The sequence below is a fragment of the Nannospalax galili genome, unplaced genomic scaffold (genome assembly GCF_000622305.1).
Source record: "Nannospalax galili isolate Female #2095 unplaced genomic scaffold, S.galili_v1.0 scaffold211, whole genome shotgun sequence".
Classification (NCBI taxonomy): domain Eukaryota; kingdom Metazoa; phylum Chordata; class Mammalia; order Rodentia; family Spalacidae; genus Nannospalax; species Nannospalax galili.
In genome coordinates this window covers 3,367,173-3,393,125 of record NW_008329624.1, presented here as the reverse complement: position 1 = coordinate 3,393,125, position 25,953 = coordinate 3,367,173, and the positions used below count along the sequence as shown (strand labels likewise).

Sequence of the window (25,953 nt, the reverse complement as noted above, 5' to 3'; positions counted from 1 at the left end):
CATGCCTGGCTCAAAGTTCTGCATTTTTCAAAAAATTTTTGTTATTTTTATTTTATGTGTATGAGTGTATTTTCTGCATGTATGTGAGTGCACTCATGTCATGCAATGCCGCGGAGGTCAGAAGAGGGCTTCAGACTCCCCTAGAGCTGGAGTTAAGGACGGTTCATAGGTGCCATGTGGGTGCTGGGAATCGAACCTGAGTCCTCTGCAAGAGCAGTCAGTGCTCTTAACCACTGAGCCATCTCTCCAACCTCCTACAATTTATTTTTTAAAATGTACTATAAAAATGTGTGTGTAAAGAGTAAGGGAGTAAAAAAGGATAACAGAGAGCAAAAATATGGCAGCATGCTATTTGTTGACTTTAAAGAGAATGTATTCTTTTGGATTTTGTGTACAGTGATCATACTTATCATACTTACAGTGAACAGCAAACTGGAGCAATTATTTCAAAATAACATCTCTAAACCATCACCACTGGATAAGGCAGAAATGAACTCCCCAAAGTGATATATTCATGTACATGTGTATAACATATATATATATATATATATATACACACACACACACACGTTTCTAAGGAACAGGACCACAATCTGCATCTGATATTCATTCAAAGCAGTCTGTCTGTCTATCTGTCTGTCTCTGTCTCTCAGTATATAAACTGCCAATCTAGAATGAAGAAAGCATATGACAAATAGGAAAATAACTAGACTTGAAACTCACTTAAAACTGAGACTGCTTAGATTTGTAGTAGCTGACAGGAAATATTCTAAAATCCTATCATAACCTGAAATATCTCAGAATGTGATGGGGAAGGCTTCCTGATGGATGCTGTTCTGACCATATATTGAGTTCTTTGGGAAACAGGAGAGACAGAGCTAGCACTAGTAGTTCTAACTTTGATGTCCAGATTCAGACCCACACAAGAGACCTGTTATCCATGTCACAAGCCCAAGGCTAGAGTTAAGTCACTAATTACCAACATAAGTCTGGCACTTCAAGAGTCTTCATATTCTTTGTTCATTAGTAATTTTCAAATCATGTAAAAGACAGGAAACAATGGCAAGACAGGGTGTGAGAGTTAATCTTGATTGTTAATTGTTAACTTGATTGGATAGAGAGGTACTAAGGAGATTAATAAAGTATACCTCTGGGTGTACCTGTGAGGGGGTTTCCAGACACTGTTGGGTAATGAGGGCTCTGACCTAATCCATAATTTAGTTCAATGATAATTTCAAAGTCTGAATAGACTAACAGGAGGTGGCTGAATTGTGCAAGGTGCAATTGCGCCTGCCTGGTTGGAGGAAGGTGCCACTGGCACTGTGTCTTTGAAATGCCTCTCTTCACCTGGGCTTCCCATCTCTCCGTGTGCACTCTGACTGCCACTGGCCATACAGCCCTACCCCTCCTTGTCTTTTCACCTTGCCTCACCAAGGCCCCCTAACAGGGAACCAGTCCATGAAGGCTCGAAATCTCTAGAACTATAAGCCAAATTAAATCCTTTCTCTTCTGTTTTCTGGGGTATTTGGTCAAAGCAACCAATAACTGACAGAGGTGAATGAATTTTATTTTTCCTTGCCCAGCTCAAGCAGGCCTGTGGAGTAGCCAAATCACAGCTCTATGCAATTTCATCTGCAGATTCACATTCTTCATTGCTCTGTAAGCCTTTTCTGAAAGGCAGGTGAGCATTCTACTGGGCAGAGATCCTGCCTGGGGGTGAAAGCAGTCATGAAGACAGAGGCTGGAGGCCAGGAGCCTTTCCCACACAGCTGTGTTCTGACAGGTGCCTCACCATCTGCAGTCATGGCCATGGCCCACCTGCTGCTTCAGCCCATTTCCACTGCTTCAGAGTGGTGAGAACAGCACGAAGCCTGTGCTGGGGGGTGGGGGCATCTACATAGTGCTGTGGATCCCTTATGCTCTGCTGCATGTCATGCATTCTGGTCCCCCAGACTTGGCTTGGGGGTGTCTGCCTATGCAGAACCATGCACTGCCAGGTACAGCATGTCTCTCTACAACTCCATAAGCACCCAAGGGAGAAACCACATTGCCCTACTGTGGCATTCTCCCTAGCACCTATACTTGCCACACTGCAAGTGCACACAAGTGCAGTCTGTTAGGGACACTGGCTAGCACAGCATACCAGGAAGTGAGCCTTGCAGGTAGGGTGGGTTCCATCCCTCCAGGCAACTTTGCATATTAAGTGCTTTCACAAGTCCTCCCATTTGAGCATTACAAATGCCCTGGGAATGAGGCAGGACCCATGAGAAAACAAATGCAGGAGAGGCAGCAGGAGGGCTTCTCCCAGGACAGTGAGCCCCTAGGAGAGCGCAACTCCTAAAAAAGCCAAGTATTTGACAGAAACACAAAAATGCTCCTGAAGAATTAGAAGCCTCTGGAAAGAAAAGTGAGAGTTCATAAAAATGTAATAGCACTAACTTTGAGAAAAGAAATTAACACTTGCCTTAAGTGAGACAACGGAGACAGGAGTGAATGTGCTGATGAGAGAAAATTTGGGTAAATGCGCCTCAGAAAGGAGACCAGCTCCAGAATGCAAAGCTTGTCTTTTTTTAATTATTATTACATCTTTGGTGTGAAATCTTGGAAAACACTCATTTTATATTCGTAAAGGTTTAAATTAGTCAACCTTATATATATGTATATATATATATTTTTAATTGTTTAAAAAATTTTTTTAATTTGTTAATGTTATTATGTGTCATAATTTTTTTTTTTTTAGAAGAAGCATTTATGAATTAGCAATATATAATTTGGGGTACTATATTTTATCATTAAATCAAATGGGGACAACAAAGAAAATGTCTAACCGAATTTCAGAAAACCAAGCAGAGGCTAATGCCACAGAAGAACTACTTATGCTATCTGGATTCCCTCCTTCCTACTTCTTTTTACTATGTTCATGGGTTTCTTTAGGTTACTTTATGATGTGGAAGCACGTCACCTGCCACTTCACATAATGAAGTTTTCATTTAACATCCAAGAGCCTTTATAAGGCTCTACAGTTTTTATAATTATGACCTACAATTTGCTGACTTGCCCTGAACTCTCTGCTTTGACATCTTAATCTGTTTCTAGTGGTTACTCCATAACTTACATACCTGTTCTACTGCTGGTCAAGAAGCTGGGGGCACATTTTAATCATCATATATATGCCTTAAAAGATTTTTCCTGATTTTTTTTCCCCACTTTTCTTCTTTTAAAAAAGTTCCAGAACTGATGGGGCTGGAGATGGCTCAGCAGTTAAGAGCACTGTCTGCTCTTGCAGAGGACCAACATTCGATTCCCAGCACCTACATAGTAGTTAACAACCATCCGGAACTCCAGTTCTAGTGGATCCAATGCCCTATTCTGACCTCTGAGGATATTGTACAACATGGGTGCACTTACATAGATGCAGGCAGATACACTCATAAACATTAAATAAATAAATAATAAATACCTTTAAAACTTCCAGGAATATATTATCAGGGTGGGTGATAGTCTATAACATTTTGATAGGCTCTGAAAAACTGCACCCTGAAGGTCTGATACACAACATGACCAGAGAGAATGAGAATGATTATTTATTCTTACTCATGTCAAATAACCAGTAAAATCACCTGTGTTATTTTTGTTCTTGAGTAAAAAAACATATTTCCTCACTGTGTTAATCTTAATGTTTACACAGAGAATATTCTTCCACCATATGGATTATCAACTAGTTGAACTTCCTCTTCTGTCAAAAAAAATCATGTTATCTATTGATCAATTGGCTATTTATGTGGATTTTAAAGTAAGTATCTATGAATATCATATATAATTAAAACATTAACTTGACGTTTACCACACTGATAGAAAATACAATTTCTTGGGCTGGAGAGATGGATCAGCAGTTAAGAGCACTGGTTGCTCTTGCAGAGGACCCGGGTTTGAGTTCCAGCACCTACATGGTGGCTCACAACCATCTGGAACTCTAATTCCAGGGGATATGACACCATGATCTTCTGACCTCCACAGGCCTTGCACAACACTTACATACATTCAGGCGATACACTCATACACACAAAAATAAAATATTTTTAAAAAGGCCAGGTGTGGTGGCACACGCCTGTAGACCCAGCACTTGGGAGGCAGAGGTAGGTGGATCTCTGTGAGTTCCAGGCCAGCCTGGTCTACATGGTGAGTTCCAGGCCAGGTGGGGCTACAGGGAGACCCTGTCTCAAAAAGACAAAAAAAAAAAAAAAAAAAAAAAAGAAAAAAGAAAAAAGAAAAAACATTTCTTTAATCTTAGTTTCATTCAAACTTTTTACTTTAATTTTTACCTAAACAGTTTTACTGTTTTTCTCCTCTGCAGTTGTTTTTCTTCAATGCTGGGGTGGAACTGAGGCCCCTGCACATGGCTCCACAAGCTTTCTATCCTCAGTGCTGTCAGTGCTTTAGTCTGTGCATGTGCTCCCGCTCCTGCCTTCCTCCCAACTTCCCATGGTAACAGTACACCGACATCCCAGAAGCATTACCTGCTGGTCATCAGGAGTCCATATGCCACATGTGATCTGGCTTTCCAAGTTGATCTCAGATGACCAGTGTCTCTGTCCACTGACAGAACCAACCAGGACAAACCCATCTCGATACGAAATAAGTGCTTGTGTCCCATCATGGCTCCATGTGAAATCGCTCACCTTAGAGACATACAGAGAAGGGTCAATTTGTAACATGAAAGGGAAAACACTTTTATCAAACTCTGGATATAGTCATTAACTTAAGACTTTTGGTTAAGATCAAGATGGACTACGGACAACAATATAAAAGGAATTATTTTAAAAGCTTAGCAACCAAGCATGGCGGTGCATTCCTATAGTTTCAGCATGTGAGTGGATTGCAAGTTTCAGGACACAATCATGAGCTCCAGGCCAACCTCTGCTACAAAGTAAGACTGTGTCTCAACTATCTAAACAAATAAACAACCTTAAGTAAACACCCCCCCCCCCAAATCAGCAAGGGCTGGGGATGTAGCTCAGTGGTAGAATGACTGCTAAATATATGCAACACCATGAGTTCTGGAGACAGGAGGGAAGGGGAAGAAGACAGGAAGGAAGGAAGGAAGGAAAGGACACTAAGAAGTACTGGGACAAAACAGCATGTACTATGTGTCAGCACTACTGGAAGGACTTTTGTAATTTAATGCATTAAGCCGAATAATACCATCTAGGGAAGTAGTGTCACCCATCTACAAAGAAACTCGAGGCACAGAAGGGTGAAGTGACTTATTCTTCACAAAACAGTACGTGACTGACAGAGCCAAGAATCCTTTCAACGATGTCTGGCCCCAAGGTTTCTTGCTTTTACCCACTGTTTCCACAGCCTCCCACTCAGGATTAGTAACAGATTCTCCATCAATGTCTGTTGGTCACTTACCAAAATAACAAAGGTCTAAGTTTCTCATTCCTTTGGAGTATTGCAGAGAAGAATCTTTTGATCAAAATGAAGGGATGGAAGTCTAAGAGGAAAACATTGCTTACACTCTGGTATTGAGTTTATAAATGTATTTAATACATGTTTTCAGATGCTATTTTTTGCTTCCTTTAACTTTCTGTAGTAAATTACTCCTACAGATGTTCCAGTATGACATTATTCTTGAGTATCTTCAGATACTGGGGAATTAGTGTATAAATAACAGGCTGGGCCTACAGATGTACTTTAGTTAGTGGTAGAGCCTTGCCTAGCAAGCATGATCCTCACCACTGGGAGAAAGACTGTGATTCATTCCTTTCATCTTAAGATTTTTAATCATTTATCCATGTTTTTATTAACTTCAGATTAAAAAAATATTTGTTTTATTACTTTTAACTATGTGTTTATGTGTGCCTGCTTGTGGGCATGTGGGTACAAGATGCCTACAGACATCAGAAGAGCATCAGACCCTCTAGAACTGGAATTACAAGTGATTGTGAGATGGCCAATGTGGATGCTGGGAAGGGAACTCAGGCTCCTTAGATGAGCAGTATGCGCTTTCTTAACCACTGAGCTGTCTCTCTAGACCCCCAGGCATGGGATTTCATAGATAGTCATGAACTTTATGCTTTAATCTGGAAACTATTTAATATACATTTAATTTTTTTCAAACATGCAGAGAGTTGGGAGAGTTTGTTTGTGAGATAGGGTCTTACAGTGTAGTCCAAGCCAGCCCGAAACTCACTATGTAGGGGAGCCTGTCCTTTATGTCATGGCAAGCGTCCCGGCTCAGCTTCCCTACAGTGTGGAGACTACAGGTATGAACCCCTGCTCTGCTCGCGCAGGGCGTTCTTAAATTCGTGTCTTTCTGTTAACCTCTAAGCCAACTTCTCTGTTCTGAGATAATGACCTATCATCATGCTTATAAACTTACTGATTTACCAAAAACCTCAGCAGGTTGGCAAATGATGGCCTGGGGAAGAAATCCAGCCACTCAATATTTTTCTACACTCTATAAACTAAGAACAGTTTTAAGCAGTTGAGGAAAAACAAGAGCAACAGATGGCGTCTCGTTATTTATAAAATTATAGGAAATCCAAATGTTAATCTCCACGAGCTTTTTATTTGATGAGTGAAAGTTTCTTTTCTTTTTGTTTTTTTTGGTCTTTTTGAGACAGGGTCTCCCTGTAGCCCCAGCTATCCTGGAACTCACTATGTAGACCAGGCTGGCCTTGAACTCACAGAGATCCACCTGCCTCTGCCTCCCCAGTGCTGGGATTAAAGGCGTGCACCACCACGCCCGGGAGTGAAAGTTTTTTAAAAGATATTTTACTATTATTTATTTTTTTATGTGTATGAGTGTATTGTGTGTACATATATGTAAGTGCACCCATGTCATGCAGTGCCCTTGGAAGTCAGAAGAGGGCATGGGATTCCCTAGAACTGGAGTTAGGATGGTTGTTAGATACTTTGTGCATGCTGGGAAGTGAACCCAGGTCCTCTGCAAGAGCAACCAGTGCTCTTAACCACTGAGCCATCTCTCCAGCCCTGATCAGCGAGTGCTTTTAAAAAACATCTTGTAATATGTTAATAAACTAAAACATTAAGCTGGGTGTGGTGGCATGGACCTTTAGTCCTAGCACTCAGGAAGCAAAGGTGGTGGATCTCTGTGAGTTCAAGGCCAGCCTGGTCTACATAGTGAATTCCAGGACAGCTGAGGCTACAGGGAGACCCTGTCTCAAAAAGACCAAAAAATAAATAAATAAATAAAAATAAAAATAAAAAAATCAATAAGCTAAAATATTCCACCCCACTGGCTCCTGTACTAAAAAGGGTTGCAGACTTTTACCCAGGAACATTATGTTCTTTAACTGTGGATTCAGAATCTACACATGTCTACCAAGTCAGCTTATGGGTTGACCAGATCTTTTAATACTTTACCTGGTTGTTGTCTAAACCTCAGAGTATGTCAAAGTATTTACCAAATTCTCCTTTCTATATATTTCCTTCAATTATTCTGATGGTGTATCAAAACCATCTTGATAAACTATAGCATTTACTATTGTGTGGTAAGTCTCCATGAACCAAATATTTTCTGGCTTAAGGTATTCTGTCTGATTCTAATATAGATGTATCAGCTATATAAACTTCTAGGAGCTCTTAAGCTTTAAATATGGCTATTAACAGCCTATGTCCAGGCTTTTTGTGTTTGTGTGTATATACATGTTTGTGTATGTACACATATGTGCACATGCATGCGAAGGTCAGAGATGTCTTTCTCAATTGCTCTCCACCTTATTTTTTGAGAGACAGGGTCTCTCACTGAACTTGGCACTCACTTGTTCCATTGACTGGCTGACTAGAAAGCTCTAGGGATCCACTTCACCTCTGCTCCCGGGGACTGGGATTGTATGTCCACACCAGCGTGCCAAGTTTTCACATGGTGATAGGGATAAAACACAGGTCCTCCCGCTTTCATGTCAAGCACTTCACCAGCTGAACCACCTCTTGGATCCACTATCTGGATTTTTTTTTAGTATTTTATTATTTTTATTTTATGTGTATGAGTGCATTACCTGCATGTATTAGAGTGCACCTGTGTCATGCAATGCCTCAGAGGTCAGAAGAGGGCTTCGATTTCCCTGGAACTGGAGTTAAAGATGGTTCATAAGTGCCATGTGGGTGCTGGGACTTGAACCTGGGTCCTCTGTAAGAGCAATCAGTGCTCTTAACCCAAGCCATCTCTCCAGCCCTCACTATCTAGATTTTTAAAAAATATTTTATTATTTTTATGTGTATGAGCGTATTGCCTGCATGTGTGTCAGTGCACCCGTGTTGTGCAATGCCCTCGGAGGTCAGAAGAAGGCGTCAGATCCCCTGGAACTGGAATTATGGACAGTTGGTAGCCTCCATGTGGGTGCTGGGAATTGACTGGGTCCTCTGTAAGAGAAAGTGCGCTTAACTGCTGAGCCATTTCTCTAGCCCCACAATCTGGATTTTAAACACAGAATCTATGACGTTTTATTTCTGACTAGAGAACTCAGTGCATTTACATGTGCTCCGCTCACTACTGTATGTGAGCCTGTCTCTACCACCTTAATTTATAATTTGCACTACTTTTGTTTTTTATCTTTTCTTACAAAATCACTAACTGTAATCTTCACTGTTGCTAATACTTGTAAATATTCTTTCTTTAACTTTGTGACATTACTAGATATATTACATTTCAAGAAATTAAAAAAAAAACAGAAAAGAATATGAGCTTTTGGTTGTTTTCTCCACAGGGCTAAAGGTTTACACTGGTCAGCAGTGTCTCTACAGTGACTTGTTAAACGGGTCTTTAACAGCTGTTCTGAGGTCACTGGAGAAGGTTGTGTTTTCAGGTAAACCCAGAACGCTGGCTTCACAACACGTTCCAATCAATTACACTACGTTTTTCTTAAGAACATTAAACAATCTGTCCAAAGATAGCACATATACTCTGCAATACACTTTTTTTTCAAAGATAACACTACTACTTACATGCACTTCAACTATGTCTCATGGAAAAGATTTATACCAGAAAGAAAACCCTCTTACTAAAAGGCTAAAACATATAGCCAGTAAAAAAGAGGCTCTCAGAGGTATTAGCAATGTTCCCCTCACATATCTCTTTAAACATTTATTATTTTTTTGTATTAAAAACATTAAAAAATCCTTTTAGCTTGTGAGAGAGAGAGAACAGCACATAGTCACTCTACTGACCTAGGCTGGGAGAGAGAGAGAGAGAGAGAGAGAGAGAGAGAGAGAGAGAGAGAGAAACAGCACATGGTCACTCTACTGACCAACTGAGTCACAACTCCATGTAGAATGTGGGTCCGTAAAAAGATTTTTGGTAACAATAAAAGGCTTCTGAACGATTAAAAACAAATTCACCAATTCAAAGCCAAACACATAGTGAGTCCAGGGTGTTTCTGGTAGAACTTGCCTGTGTTGTGTAGCAGGACTTCACTGCAGCTTTCATTCTGAACATACAATAAACACACTTTGCACTGGGTACACACTCTGTCATGTGAACACTGCCTGAAACACCTCTGCTCAAATGTTATAAACTGGAGTGTTTTTACTGCACATACAAAGTTCTCTTCTCTCGTAGAAAGTTGTTTCATCGTGTGAACAAAAATTTTGATAACTACCACCGTTCTTCAGCGTATCAAACAAGCACCTCTTTAGACTGTGTTGTGTTAGAGTGTCTGATTTAAATTACTGTTTGAGTTGCTGAGAAGTTTTATAAAGTTATTCAATGAATTCTGGCTTGGGACTAGGACAGAATTTCCAACAATTCCCAAAATGGTCCTAAACACACTTGTGCCATTTTGTACAGTAGTACTTAAAGTGGCGATCTTGGAATTGATGATCATAAAATCAAAATACTGGTCAGCTCTGAAAAACACTGAAGATGTTGTATATCCTGCAGTGTTAAATATTCAGCCAAGATTTAATTCTTTTTGTTTGTTGAGATAGGGTCTCCCGTTATGTGGTTCTAGCTGGTCTGGAACTTGGTGTATAAACCAGGCTGGCCTCAAACTCAGAGCAGTTCTCCTGCCTCTGCCTCCCAAGTGTTGGGATTACAGCAATGAGCTACCATGCCCAGTCAAGATTTAACTTTTTATGTAAAAATAAATGAGCACATCCATCTCATTAGTGTGAAATTTTGATTTTTACCATTAATGAATGATAAGAATGTATGTAGCCAAAGAATTGTCTTTCTTTGAAAATACATTTCTTCTTTTCTCTCTCCTTCCTTCCCTTCCTCCCTCCCTCCCTCCCTCTCTCCCTTCCTACCCCCCCCCCGGACCACTGGTCTTTCTGAGACAGGGTCTCCCTGTAGCCCAGACAGCCTTGAACTCAGAGATCCACATGCCTCTGCCTCCAGAGTGCTGGGATTAAAGGCAATGTGCCACCATGCCCAGCTTAGAATACATTTCTTGATGATTTACTATCAGTAAATGTTTTATTTGTACACTTACAAATACCGCTATAGCTGGGACCATGAAAAATTTACTGGGTGAAAAGGGATCTTAGTGGAGAAATGTAAGAAGCTTTAGCACACACTAAATGAATTTCTTGCTCCTATGTAACTCTAGCTGAGACCCACTGAACACTCTTTCTTCATTCCCTCTTCTCTCTCCTAACCTCTGCTGACCACCACTCTAATTTCAGCTTCTGTGAAAAGTTGTTTTCAGAACCCCCGTGTGAGTGAGACCAAGTGTACCATACCTGTCTTTCTGAGGCAGGCTCATTTCACTGGACACAATGGCCTCTAGCTCCACCCACACTGTTGCAGATGCAGGATATCATCTCCATTATCGCCGAATAGCACTCTTGTGTGTATCAATTAGGAATGGGCCGCAGATCATATGATGTTCTAGTTTGTCATGACAGCTATACTAACATGCATGCCTGCCAACAGTGTGCTCTCTGCAAACTGTCACTAGCACTTGACCTCTCACCTGCATGAGAGCAGTCATTCTCAGCGGTGAAGTGGCTTCTCATTGTGGCTCTGATTTGCATTTTCATGATTATTGATTTGAACATTTTTTTCATGTATCTATTGACCATTTGTGTATTTTCTTTTGAGCAGTATCTACTTAGGTCTACTGTCATTTTTAATTGGATCATCTGGGTTTTTTTCTATTGCCATTTCTTGTAATTCCAAATAGTCTTGTCAGATGTATACTTTGCAACTATTTTCTCTAACTCTAATTCTAAGGCTGTCTCTTAGTTGCCTCCTCTGTTACACAAAGTCTGACACAGTTTTGTTTGCCTATATTTCTTTTTGGTTCTGGTGCTTTGGAGGTGTTATCTCCAGACACGAAAGAAAAAGTCACTAGCAATAGCACAAAAAAGTCAATACCAGATGTTCAAATGAATCATCTGGGTTTACCATGTTAGCATGAGGCAATAAGAATATATGGAAACTGCTGGGGCTGAAGCAGGAAGACGGTGAGTTCAGGTCAGCCTGAGCTATACACAGGGAGACCCCCCCCCAAACACCAAGGACTAGGGGTACACCTCAGGGGAAGAGTGCCTGCTGAGTATGCACAAAGCCCTGGGTTCAGGACCCAGGACTACAAACAAACACATGCATGCACGCACACATACGCTCATGCACACCCCAAACTGGAGAAGCAAAAAATGGAGAGGCCAGACAAGTAGTGCACCAAATGCTAGAAAACCCAGCAGGATTCAACTACAGAGAGTTCTCAGATCGGTTGACGCTAAGCCATACTACTGCCTGAGGTGGGCTTTCACCAGAGTGTCTGAATGCATGCGTGCCTGGCACTTCCATCTTCAGTGACTAACACCGTAAAAGAATGCAGGCACTGTTTCTCATTCACTCCGAAGTAAGTAATCATTTCCTGAAAGAGATACTGTCAAAGAATCCCTTAGCTTTTGCCAACTGCTTTGTGACAATGAAAGCTATGTTCTGCAGGAAGTATCACCTGTTGTTCCAGCTAAAGCTTTTCTTTGACCTGGCTTCAAGGATGTTCCTTCTTCAAGCTACAGAACTGCTCTTTCTACCAGATCCTTTACTGAGTGTATAGAGCACACAGTCACCACTGCCTCAACCAGTGACTCAGCATCAACTGCGCATGGTGGGTTTTTTGTTTTTGTTTTTCTAAGATCTGACTCCAATTATTATTAAAAGTAACCAGGACACCCCAAAATGTCAGTTAATGACAGCTGGTCAATGGGTTCTAAGGCTTGAAGAATCCGTTTCAATAAGTAAAAGTATATAAAGATTGAAATAAGGTCTCAGGATAGAGCAACTACTCCAGCAGCACCCAGCAGGCACAGGCACAGGTACATGCACTGCGTGCTGCCAGATGCTTCGTGGTCCCATGACTCATGCCCCTCCAGCCCTCGCTTCTATCCTTCACTCTTTCTGACATGTGTGTCTGCTCCAAACTCTCCATGGAGAGACAAGGAAGTAGAGATTAACGGTGATGCGGTGAGGGCGGGGGGGTACTTAGAGGATGCTGCCAGGAGGAAGCCATGGGGTGGTAGTGCTCCTTCATGGGGTGGGTCTTTCAGACAATAATAAAGTTTGGGCATTTGAGAGTATACTGCAAACACCTGGATTTCTGGAAGGAAACATACAGGTTGCTTTTTAAATTTTTTGTCTATTTTTGGTCTAGAAACAGTATGGTGGAAATGTTCTGGAATGAAAATGGAGTTTGAGTTCACACTTTACCTTGGTCGAGTTACTGAATTTCCTTGGTCGAGTTACTGAACACCCCTGACCTGGGCTTTTCTATTAACTGAGCATTACCAAATTTTCAGAATAAAGTTCCTGTGAAGATTAAGAGGAAAATGCAGAAAAAGCCAAGCACTCAGCTGGCACATGTCTCAGCACCCCCTGTCCTTTCATCCTCAGTAATGATTTAAAGTATTCCTGAATTTGAATGCACATCACACCCCATCACTAGGCCTTTCTAGAAAGAAATGCAAGCTTACGCCTTAGCTAGATGGGGAAGTACGGCACTTCCGACAGCCTACGGGCAGCCTCAGAGCAGTGCCCTCCTCTCTGAATCCACACAGAGTTGCTCTATCTTTTGGGATGAGATTTGGCTACTGTTTGAGGACAGGGAGGCTCTGTGCTGGGGTATGAGATAGGAGTCTTGAGAGCGACTGCAGGCACCACAGCCACAGCAGTGACCACTGCCAGATGGTGATAAGTGTTCTAAGTAGCTTTCACATGCAGTTTTATGTTATCCTCACAGTGGTCCTCTGAGGCAGAAACCATTGCCATCCCTGTATTACAGATGAGGAAACAGGCAGCGAGAACCACCTTCCACTCAGAAGTCACATGGTGGGTTTCTGACCTATGTTGCTGACTCCGCAGGTCATGTTTCTGACCCTTCAGAGTGACATGGACTTCTCGTGATCTTGCAGACTGCCACATTTACAGCTCTGCTTCTAATTGCTGATTAGTAGCCATGGGGCAGCCACTACTTCTTCCTTTCCTTACACAAAGGAGACATGCCAGAAATGAATGTGGCTTTATCAGACACAGGTAATTCTGTTGTGTTTATTGTGCTAAATGAATACACTCACAGAAAGAATGTTCTGTTTTCACAAAGAGGTAGGTATTTTGTGATGACATCTTGCAGAAACCCTCAGCCTAATAAATATTCACTGACAATAGTATTTTAATGTTTCACAATATTATGTCACTTGACTGGTCAGTATCTTTCAAATGTGGGAAGCTCATACCTTATTTAAGCACAAGGTGAGAAAGGAGAGGGTGATGATTCAGTGAATTAAAAACATGTAGTAAGGCCATCACAGGGAATGGTTCTAGGAGAGAGGGAGAGCTAAAATAGTACAAGAAACCCTTCCTCAATAAATGCTCCCTGAGGACTCATTCTCCACAGGCTGAGTGTTCTAGAACCACCTGCTCTGACAAGTGTCCTTAAACACAGGAGAGGAGCTGTGTCAGGCAGCCCATCCTCACACTGGAGGGGGAGCTGTACCACAAGCCAGAAAGTCTATGCAGCAGTTCTGAAATAACAACAACTCAGCAGGGCGTCCTTGGAGCAGTTGTTTTCCTCAGAGTGAAGACAAACTGTATCAGAAAGGAAAGAGCTGAAGATGACAACAGGTGGCCACGCTAATGGAAACACGACAGAAAGCATTAAAAACTCTTCACTTGGGGACTAGATTGTGAGAAATAATCCTGTGGAGCTCGTGGGGCGCGAAGTATAAAGATCACAACACAGGGACAATACCTTCTAAAGGGAGCAAAGACGTGATATGCTGGAAGCACTTCCGAGTATCCAAGTGTAACATGTAATCACATCTGACTGTGACTGTGCTGACAGCACCGAGAGCTCTGCAGCAGCAGCCTGGCTGGCGAAGACGGCATGACCGTGCACCCGTACTCAGCTGAATGAAAGAGCTCACTGTATTTACCTCATTCAGGAAAGAGTTTCAGTGCAATGCAAGGCTGATAGGTTTGCTCTAGGACAGTGGGCTTGGGGATCTCTGGGGTCTTTCACTGGAGGATGTCTGCCCCCCAACTCACCTGCGCTCCACGGTCATTGACCAGCTCCACAGACCACCTGCCTTCGTACTGAATCCACACAAATATTCCTCCATCCGCGTCACATGTGGCCAGTTTCTGGTATGGCTCATTCCACCGCACCAGCACAACCTAGAGAAACAGCATGAAAATGTTTACCACAGGAAGGAAACCAACTGGCCAAGGCTACTTCCAGAAAGTATCCAAACTCCAGAAGGAAAAAGAAAAAGGTTGAAAGAGAATGTGAGGACTCGTGAAGGTGCAGATGAGGCCTACATGAATCGAGAGTTGACAAGCACCCTGAGCCAACAGACACCTCAGCTAACAATGAAATGTGCCTGCTGCTATAGAAGAGAGGGACCTAGCCCAGAACCTGCCTACCCAGGCCAGCACCCACCCCTCACAGGTGTGCTATGACCCCTCATCTGCTGGTCCTGTGCATGGGAAAGAGGTTTCCACAAAATTCACATTTTTGAATCAGGGCATTATTTCTTTAGTACAGAAAAAAGAAGAGTCTTAATTTTCTGTATTTTCTTAAGTACCTTATTTCTGAAATGTTCAGCATTTAAACAAAGCCAATGTACAAAATAAACAGTTGAAAGATCTAAGTTGTTTATCAGAGAGGAAATAAGAGGTCACAAAGTTTTAACTTTGTGACTATTTTGTGAGAACTTAATTCTTTTTAAATTATATATTATTAAAATATTTTAAAACTGGGGCTGGAGAGATGGCTTAGTGGATAAGAGCATTGACTGCTCTTGCAGAGGACCCCGGTTCGATTCTCAGCACCCACATGGCAGCTACGAACGGTCCTTAACTCCAGTTCCAGGGGAATCTGAAGCCTTCTTCTGACCTCTGTGGCACTGCATGACTCGGGTGCACTCACATACATGCAGGCAATACACTCATACACATAAAAAAAAAAAAAATAAAAAATATTTTAAAACTAGAAGGAACTTTAATACTAAATTTCGAAAACTCCAGTGCCTTGCACTGCTTTTAAGCTTTAAGAAAAACACATGTTGGGCTGGAGAGATGGCTCAGCAGTTAAGAATACTGACTATTCTTGCAGAAGACCCAGGTTTGAATCCCAGCACCCACATGGCAGCTGACAACTGTCCATAACTCCAGTTCCAGGGGATCTGATGGCTTCTTCTGCCTTCCGCAGGCATTGCACAACACGGGTGCACTTACCTATATGCAGGCATTGTACAACACGGGTACACACATACACATAAAAGTAATAAATAAAATATTTTTAAAAAATCATGTTAACCGAACGTTATGCTATGAAATTCATCTTTATTGACAGGTTGGTGTCAACTTATTTTCACTACGTAGTCATCAAGATGTGCGTACACCATAGTTTATTCATTTGGTCCCTTGCTAATATAGTTCTCCTTCCTCTTCATGCTGTGTAATAAATACATACTTGGCTTTGTCCCGTCTTGACACAGTTTCTCTACAGTCTTTGGAATCTCCAAAGTGGTAAAAATGCCTCTTGGTAGGCTAATGAACAGATAGGCCAGGAACCCCTAGATAGCTTCAAGGTAGGTGCTAGGTACAAAGGACCCAACCACAGGACTAGCAGGTAGGAATGTTCATCTACATCCCAACCTCCCTCATAGAGACAAAGAGGATAGACAATGGTAACCAATGATTCAGTCAGTTATGATGAAGTAATAAGATCTCCATAAAAACCTCTGAACCATGGGAGCTCAGGTAGCGTTCACAGTAGTTAACACCCTGAGAAGAACACAAGAAAACTGTCCCTTGCTATTTTCCATGCCTTGCCCAGAGTATCTTCTCTTTCATTTGGTTGTTCTGAGTTGCAGCTCTTAATATATCTTGAGAACACTGAGCATAGATCCTTCTTAAATTTTATTAAGTCATTCTAGCAAACTATCCAACCTGATTAGAGAAGAGACCCCAACTTGCAGCCAAGCTAAACAGAAGTCTGAATGAACTGGGGACCCAATAGTTGTAACTGACTGAGGGTACTCTTACAGGCTTGTGCAACCTGATGCCAACTCTAGGTAGTTGGTGTTAAAATTCAATCGAAAGACACTCAACAGGTGTCCAGACATTTACAGAACTGGTACTGGCATACATTTAAAAAGCCTACAAAACTGTCATCAGAAATGAGTAAAATCTTATGATATCTGCTAAAAGCCTAGTGAAAAAGTTTAGTAGGTGTTCAGTTACAGCCTGACTTGCGAGCTGTGGCTCGTGGTTTGGCTGGCTGGTAGGAAACTAAAAGAACATGAGTAGAAAACTGGCGACAAGGTAATCTGGAAAGGACAGGTAGATAGACCTCTCTCCATGGGCAAAAAACCCCTCAAACAGACAAACAGAACCCAAACTGTATTTATATCATAATGTGGATGGACACAACTCTGCAGACGAAAATTTTGATAACCAAATAGGTAAGATGACCTATTCTGTGGGTATCCATCAGTTTCTTTTGCCAGATACCTGTCACTATCCAGGGGCTAATGAACAAAGTGGCCGTGGCCATGGTGGTGGGGATGGAGTGACACACAAGCTCAGCCACACCAACTTTCACTCAGCAAGGAGAGCAGATAGCAAAAACATTAAGTGCCCATGGAAAGGGCAGCACTCCATCTTTCCTAGAACATACACTTTGGATGTGGATTTGCTCTCCTTGCATAAAATGCTACTATCTATGGACTTACAGAATGCTGCATCTACTGTCAGGGCACCCAATACCACACTGCTTCTGACCAAGGAACCCAGTTCATAGTTGAAGATGTATTATCGGCAGACTCTTGTTCATAAAATTCGGTGGTCTTCCTGTATCCTCGACAATCTTGAATTAGCTGGCTAGATAGTATAGAAGAAAGGCCTTTTGAAGATTCAATTACTCCCAGATAGGTACCAATATTGTACAGGTCTGGGTGCCCTCCAGAAGGCATAGATCCTCTGGATCAGTAACAGATATGTAAGTGCTATTCTGCCTGTAGCCAGGATTCAGGTCCAAGAATCAAGAAAGGAGTAGAGTAGCAGTGTCCATTATTAACCTCAGTGACACATTAGCAAAATTTTGTTTCCTGTTTCCAAGACAGGGAGCTCTACTAGCTTAGAGTTATTAGTTTCAAGGGGGACAATGCTTCCAGGATACACAACAGTGACTTGACTGAATTGGAAGTTAAGACTGTTTACCGCCAGCTGTCGGCTCTTCAAGCCTCAGAACCACAGGCAAAGTAAGGAGTTACTGGGCTAGAGGGTGGACTGATCCTGATTACCAAAGGGAAAATGGGCAGCTGTAAAGAAGGGTATGCCTACAATACAGGAGATCCTTTCTATACAGTATTTCTCAGTATTACCATGCCCTATGACTTCTGTTAATAAAAAAATGGGAAAAAAAAACCATCCAAGCAAGGCTACAAGTGTCCTAGACCCTTCAGGAATTAAATCATGGGTGACCTTCGCAAGAATGTCAGCCCATCAGGTAAAGATTCATGAATAGCTGGAGAGCTTACTAAAGGGAAAGGTGGAGGAGTGGGGAGAGACTAGTAGGATGGGTACAGGACCAGTTCATGAAGACTGTCACAAAAGCATTTCCTCCTTGCTTTGTTATGATGGTTTGTATGTGCATGTCACTTAATTACAATTAAAGTGTACATGTTCTTTTCCCTAGGAGACAGTTCCTGACACTTCTATTTCCTGTTGTGACAGAAAGTAAAGGCCCGGAGAGTTGCTAAAATTCTTGCAATGTAATGGTTGCTAAGAACTTTGGACACTGAAAGGCCCCAGGATAAGAGAAGAAATAAGAACAGGGAGGTAACAGGAAACCCCTCCCGCTGTGGTCACCCCATAGAAGTCTCTGCTTTCCGATTTTTGCATTCCTGTAAACTCTGTGCTTTGTTACCTTAATTAATTACCATGCATATGCTACATACATTTTGCTTGTATTCCTCACATATGAGTATAAAAGTCCCCAGAAACTTAAACAAGGGGCTGACTCCTTTACGGAAGGATCCGGGTGCCAGTCCCACTAGCATGGAATTAAACTCCCTGTCCTCACCTGACTTTGGCTGCTCTGATCTCTGTTACACCACCACCATCCTTCTTGCACACATTAATACCCTATTTTCAAATGATTTTACATTCTTTTATTTTGTATTTAGACTAAACTGTAAACAAATGAACAGGAGAAGATATTCCTCCCTCCTCCCATGTCACAAGACTCATGAGATGCAAAGCAGCTGGTACTGATGGTTCATCTGACAACAGAAGAAATCAGCCGCCCCGCACCATCTTCAAAGAGAAAAACCACTTAAGTCATTACTTTCACTGGGAAGAATTTATACAGACACATTGTATCTGAATACTAACCAAGAAAGTCAATTTTTAGGATAATTTTCAGCTTTTAATAACACCATCAAGGAATTAAATGTGTTCATTTCTTCTCAAAAGTTCTTTACAATGGGGAACAAGAAACAATCTCTTAAGAAACCTCTGGGCTACTTTCTATTTTCCAGAGTTTCTAGCTCAGAGACACACCCTCCCTATAAGCACAGGTGGGGGAAAGGCAGAAAAAAGATGGAGACACAGAAGGAGGGGAACTAGGGGAAAGAGACTCACCCAAAGACACTGCAATTCACACCTGCAGCGTATCAGCCTTCCAGTATAGTATGGATGATGCAGAAGGGCTAGGATTTCAATCTCATTCTCCTGCTTCCTGACTGAGTGGCTTTAGACAAGTTCCTTATCCTCATTGGCTGGTGTGAGAACTGAGGAAATACTCCATTAGAGAAGTCAAAGCAGGATCGCACATGTATTGGGACTAAGGATTAGTTTTTGTAGTAGTGGTTATTCCATTTGCCAATCCCCCCCCCCCGCCCGCCCCAAAATGATGGGAGGCAGAAGGATGTAAGATTTAGCTTTAAACCTAAAATATTCACCATTTATATGAAATTCTCACTGAGACTCGCTTGGTCTCCTTGCCATTTTTCTACAGAAAACTCAAAGCTAGATCAACTCTTAGTTTCTTGTTCCTCAGCAGGCAACTCTCTCTAGTGATCTGTTCTTATTCTTTTCTAAAGGTTGAACACACAGGCACACAGACACAAACAGACACACAGACACACACACACACACACACACGCCCCCAAAGCAGAAACTTTTACTCATTAATCAAGAGGGGGCATGCATCTGTCGGAGAGCACTAAGATTCACATACTCTTCAAAGACCCTCTTTTCCCTAGCCCTCTTCAGTTCCACATCTGCTTGGTGGTCCTCAACCATGACCATCATCCCTTGCCCCCTTTCCCCAATATACTTACACCAGTGACTGTGGGTCACAGGGAATAAAATTCAGGAATAGCACAAATTGACAAACCAAGGGCCATACTCAAGAACCTTAAAGCTGCACTCTTTCCTGAGGCTACTTAATAGACCAGCGTCTTGGGTGAAGGTCAGCACTTCTGTTCATGCTGTGGTGCCAAACCTTCAGGGATAATGAGGCTGCCCTGAACCTCAGATGCCAGTGTGACTGAACCCCATCACTACAGCCCTTTCTGAGCTCCACAAAGCCAACATTTATAAAACACCTGTTAAATCCCTATCCTAACACTTCTCAAGCTTCACAAGGAGCTTCAAATCAAAGACAGGCTTGGCTACAAACTATCAAATACTGACACAAAGGCTACAGAACTTTCTGTCACCTTTTGGGAGCAGAAACAGGATTTTTTAAATACCAGAGTGTTACTACCTAGGGGTCTTGAACAGTCCATTTTCTTTGCCAAAAAGGCAGGGAAAATTTCAGACACAAGTAACAAACTTTATTAATAAAGAGACACACATACATAGACTCACACAGAAAAATTCTCTACAAGTGGAGAAGGGATTCAGAAATGGCATAATCCAAAGCCCCTAGGGGCACCTGGGGACTTGACAGGGGATGCCTAGGAGTGTCCAAAGACCTAGGGGAGCCTGGGTCTTTTAAATGTTCTTGGTGGTATAGGGCAGGGTCTCCCTCCCCTAATTTTGGATTGGCCAATTTAAACAAAGAAGAGAGGGCTGACAGGTTATAGTTCAAGCTGAGATATGCCCAGTACTGGCCTTGGCTAAACTTTTAGGTCTGGACCAGACAGTCAGAAGAGAGGCCCCAAGTCTTTGTCTCAAGTAAAGAAGTGAGAAGTTTTGCCATCTCTGTTAATATTTATGGCCCTGCCTGCTTGTCAGGGATGGAGTCCCTCAACAGGCTATCTTGCTAGGAAAAAAACTTAAATGAAAATACAATGTGTGCTGCAGTGACTGTTCTTGGTCTTAAACAATGCAATGTATACACGTAATGTACTAAGCATGCCAAAGGTTATGAGCAAATTGAGGAAAGACCAGGTGTGAGACTGAATTTCAGTACCAGACATGACAACAATTTGATGGGGGAAGAGATCCTAATCCTCTCAACTGCTCAGATGCACAAATTGCCATTCTTATTTTAGAAAATAGGTAACTGAGGCTTAGCAAGGTCAGGTGCTTGGTCCATTATCACAAAGCCTTTTATGGCACCATCACTGTTAAACCCTAACTCTAATGCAAAGTTTAAATTTATACACTCCATACATGCAAGCAAACTCTAATGAGGATTTCCTCATTGTAATTTTAAACTAGATGATTAACTACTAGGTTAGGTGATCACAGCAAAAGGGAAAATCTCTAAACAAATACAACCCTAAGCTGAAATACCAGCCAAGTAAACATAACTAGAAGCATCTTTGGAGACTCTGACAATGGAGAAAGGGGCTGCAAGAAGCAGTGACAGCCTAAGGCTGTAGCTGATGAAGAAACAGAAGCACAGGAGGCCACACGGGGAGAGAAAATAGCTTTGCACTTAGTGAATGAGGTAGACTGCTCTGAGCTGGACTAGCCCAACTAGTATAGTATAAACCACCAAGAAGATTTCTGATGATTTACAATTCGATTTAACTGGACTGCGGATGTAGCTCAAAGTAGAGTGCATGCTTAATATGCATGAGGCCCTGGGTTTAAAAGTTCATGTGTGATACTATAAACATAGTCAAATATACACAGATGGACTGGTCATAGATCCTACAGAAAACTGTACCTGTCACATCCCTAGATGAATGTAATTTCTTATTGTATGCTAAATATGGATCCTTATATTTACAGACAAGTATACCATTCACTACTCATCAAAGAAGCTTCTATTTTGCAACAGATGGAGACTATTACAGAGTTCCACAGCTGGTCACACACAGAGAATAAGTATCTGAGAGATTCCCAGCCCTAACTGACATATCTACAATGGAACCTCTACACCTAAAGCTCATGGAACATAGGGGTAGAGAAAATACCTTTCAACTCTCACCAGTGAAACTCCCTCACACAACAGAGTCTGTGATGCACACAGAAAGCCACAACTGGCCAAAGTGTAGCGAAAGAGAGACTGCAAAGTATGTATTCCTGGATAGGACTCCTATATTAAACCTCGTCCACCCATGGCTCAGGGACCATTGCAGAAGAGGGGGTGGAAAGATTATAAGAGCCAGGGTTGGTGCATGATCATAAACAAAGTCTTTCATGCCCCTGGGAACTTGCTCATTATGAACTTACAGCAATGGTGTCAGTATGCACAAGACCCATGCAAACTCATTCAGACAAAAACCCAGCACTGAACGAAGGAAATGGGCAGCAGGCCCCAACCTTAGTGGAAGAACTATTTGCAGTTGATTACTGTTGGTAATATTTCTGATATCTCTCCAGCTTTCATCACCAATAACAGTCTGGTATTTGTTGTCCTAATATTAGTTGGGGAAAACTCCCAAAGCTGGTAGAGGTCATTGCTTTTGTGAGTGTTTCTAGAGGACTGCTTCCTGCTACAGAGGTTGCCTTTTCTCTCTGTCCTCACATGGCAGGGATGATCATTTGCTAAAGACTGGGGGTGGGAGGGAGCACAGCAAAAAGCAATCTCAGCAGTATCTCTCAGGCACTAGCTACAGTTTTGTTTTTTGGTGGTAGTGGTGGGGCATGACTCTCACAGTGGCCTGGAACTCTCCAAGTAGGCTAGACTGGCTGGCCATGGATCCCCAGGGCCCCACCCATCTCTGCCTCCCCAATGCTGGGATTACACAAGTGTGCCACTGAGCTTCCCATTATTTTAAAAACATGGGTTCTGGGAATCAAACTCTTGTCTCAACTGACTGAGCCATTTCCCCAGCCCATTAGAACTTCTTTTTGATGCAGCTGTGAAATAATTCAAGAGCTATCATCCTAGTGTAGCCTTTCAATACAGCAATACTTTCCTAATAACCTTGCCTTTAAAAAAAAACCTGAAATATGCAGGGTGTGGTGGCGCACGCCTTTGATCCCAGCACTCAGGAGGCAGAGGCTGGCGGATCTCTGTGAGTTCAAGGCCAGCCCAGGGCAGCTGGGGGTACAGAGAGACCCTGTCTCAAACAAACAAACAAACAAAAAAACTGAAATACAACCAAATATGCAACGCTTTAAGTTATAAAGGACATTGCAGCTTAAAATGTTCAAGTCTCACCAATTGGAAAGTAAGAGAAAGCACAATTTATTTTAATGGGACTAGGACTTTCTGAGCAGAACTATACATGCGCTTCCTCACAGATGTCTATCCCTTTCTCAATTTTTGCAATATAAATAACAGTAAGACATAAACAGAGGCAGCATTGTCTGGCGATTTATAAAAGGAAAAAAAAAGTCTAGTGCCATTCACGTCCTCTCCCTTTCCTACTTCAATTTAATTTAAATAAAAGCATTGAGTGCACGTAGCGAGTGTACCACGAACTGGAGATACCGAAAGTCAGAACAGAGAGTCTAGTGGCCATCCTGGGAATACGGGTCAAAGCGACAGGTGACTAAGAAAGTAAGGGAAGAGGGCACAAGTCTAGATCCCAGGCCAGGACAAACGGTCTGTGGGAGGTCACTCAGCTAAGCTTTGGGCCATTTTTAACTTCTGAAACTCAAGGCAACTCAAAAGAATTTTATAGCGGTCAGGAAACTATGTTTTATATAAGAAAACGAACATAGAAGTTTCATCTAGGACCTTCCCATTACTTGTCTGTAGAGACAGCACTAAGATTTGATCCTTAAACATAGACCAGTTGATACAGGCTGACGTGGTGTAGGCTGTACTCCGGAACTGTTACGTTAGGAAATAGTATGTGGATCTCAAAGTTAACATCTTCAGGTAGGCTGCTAGACCTGTTCAGAATTCCACACTGCTTGTGGCTGATTAAGTTCAATCTCACCAAGACACAGATTGAAGTACCATACAATAATCATAGACACTCAAAATGATAAGCTATCTGTATTTTAAAATCAAATCGAGAGGCAGTGTACTTCTGGATACCAGAGTGAAGCCAAGCAGAACACCAAACAGAAGACAAACGCTTGAACGAGAAACCCAACAGGTGCAGGGCCCAAGTACATGACAGGCTTGAACAAGCAGCTTGCAGATCAGAAGCTGTCTCAGCCTGCCAGGCTGGGCAGGGCTCCTTCGCTCCAGGCAGGTCCTACACAAACCTTCCAGAGGAAGCTGTTCCGCTTTTCATCACTAATCACTAACATCTACTGTTTTGGTTCTGTGCTACTTCACACTTGGCTCAGAAACATGTTCAACAAATGAAACAAACTCTGTACGCACGTTCACTATTTTATGCAACTCTTCATGGCTTCCAGGGAAACACTGCTTCATAAAAGATGGTCAAGCTAGAATTACCTGCAGGTATTAGCTTTTCAATCCACAGATCATTTTCTGCTGGCTCCAGTGCACAGCCTACATCACCATCTCAGTCTGTACCAACTGGTCTAAGCTTAAGGGTTGAAATATCATTCTTTGAAGTCAAACGGTGCACTTTCAAAGAAATGTAAAAAATAAACACAAATTATAAGGAAAGTCTAGTTCTCTTTCTTAGCCAACAAATTTATGATTCTTTCATGCTTTGAAAAGTTAAAAAAATAAAATCTGCATTCCCAAAACTATGAACAGTATGACATAAGTCATTTCCAGCCAATGCCATGGTTTACAAAACTGGTTATCTGTACTACAAAATTAACAGATAAATGACACTGGGCTAAATGCCAGGTAAAATGTACAAGAGACACCGAACATGTTTGAAGTACTTCTTACATTTACTGAGTACTTATAATGCATCAGGCACCATGCTGGGGCCAAAGACAGCTAAATATGGCACTTGGCTACACAGTCAGAGCTCAGGACCGGGTGAGGCAGGCAGGCAGGCAGACACCTGTAAAACAATAAGCTCAGCGCAATGCCAGAAATATCTGCAGAGTGCCCTGAGCACTGGAGGCAGGGTGTCAGGAGCTTCCAAAGTCACATGTCTCCACAAGAAAAGAATTTCTAGGTGTCTCCAAACACCCAGAGCGAGGGAAGGGTTAGCACACTCCCTGCTAAAATACCAGCTACTCAGAATCCTTTAAACTGATTTGCCTAGCATTGCTCTTTTAGAGTAAAAACTGGTGTGGGTTTACTGTTACAAACAGAAAATTATGATTATGCCCTAATATATCTAACACTTTTAAATATTTTCCCATCAAAATATTTAAGTTTACTTTTCTGCACTTAAGTACTGTTGCAGTATAGTGGCACTGGCTTTTAGTCATTAACTTGAATTACCAGAAACATGTCTTAAATTCTTTCCTAGCCTAAATGCCACTTGGGCAATTCTACGTTTGTTTTTAGTTTTAAGTCTACCTATTAAAACTCAACTTTCCTCCATATTGCTGAAAGATTCATTATTGCACACACCTGCAGCCTGCTGGCAGATGCACACACAACATTTGTTTTTAAAGGAATTACCGAAAGCACCTTGGTCACAAAATCCAGTTAGAAAACACTTTAAAAATAAGAGTTGAGCCAGGCGTAGTGGCACATGCCTTTAATCCCAGCACTCAGGAGGCAGAGGCAGGTGAAGTGAGTTCAAGACTAGCCTGGTCTACATATCAAGTTCCAGGTCAGCTGGGGCTACAGGGAGACCCTGTCTCAAAAACAAAAAAAAAAAAAAAAAAAAGAATTGATTCTATTTCATCATCATGATGCACTACTTAGCAGTCAGGAGACTGGAGTTCCAGAGTCCTCTTGGAGGCTACTGAGCCTCAGTTTTCTCATCTGTAAACACAGGCACCATTTCTTAACAGGACTGCTTCAAAGGAGAACTTGTTAAATAGAGTGCAAGGATTGCATTCATTCTGGATTTACATTTCCAGTTTCTTAATTCCCATCTCAATCTTCCTGCAAAACCTCCAGACTATCCACTCTGCTAAAGGTGAGGAAACAGGCTTGCTGGTGCCTCAAATCTTTTGGTGAAAGTGCTCTGAGCTGCCTCTTTTCTATGGGAGAGAAGACAGAACCTACCACTGGTCAGTGTCTAAACCATACAAGACCCCAAGAAAATTCACAT

At 42.0% G+C, this 25,953-nt stretch overlaps 1 protein-coding gene across 4 annotated transcripts in view; it reads right to left on the bottom strand.

Moving 5' to 3' along the window:
- Tulp4 (TUB like protein 4) overlaps nt 1–25,953 on the bottom strand; it is a 223,062-nt gene that overhangs the window by 70,219 nt on the left and 126,890 nt on the right. For all 4 annotated transcript variants that reach the window (XM_008839527.3, XM_029566811.1, XM_017799761.2 and 1 more), the window contains 2 exons: nt 14,522–14,650; nt 4,518–4,679 (listed from right to left, as the gene is read on the bottom strand). In XM_008839527.3, the coding sequence (XP_008837749.1) occupies nt 4,518–4,679; nt 14,522–14,650 (291 nt within the window). The remainder of the gene's footprint in view (nt 1–4,517; nt 4,680–14,521; nt 14,651–25,953) is intronic.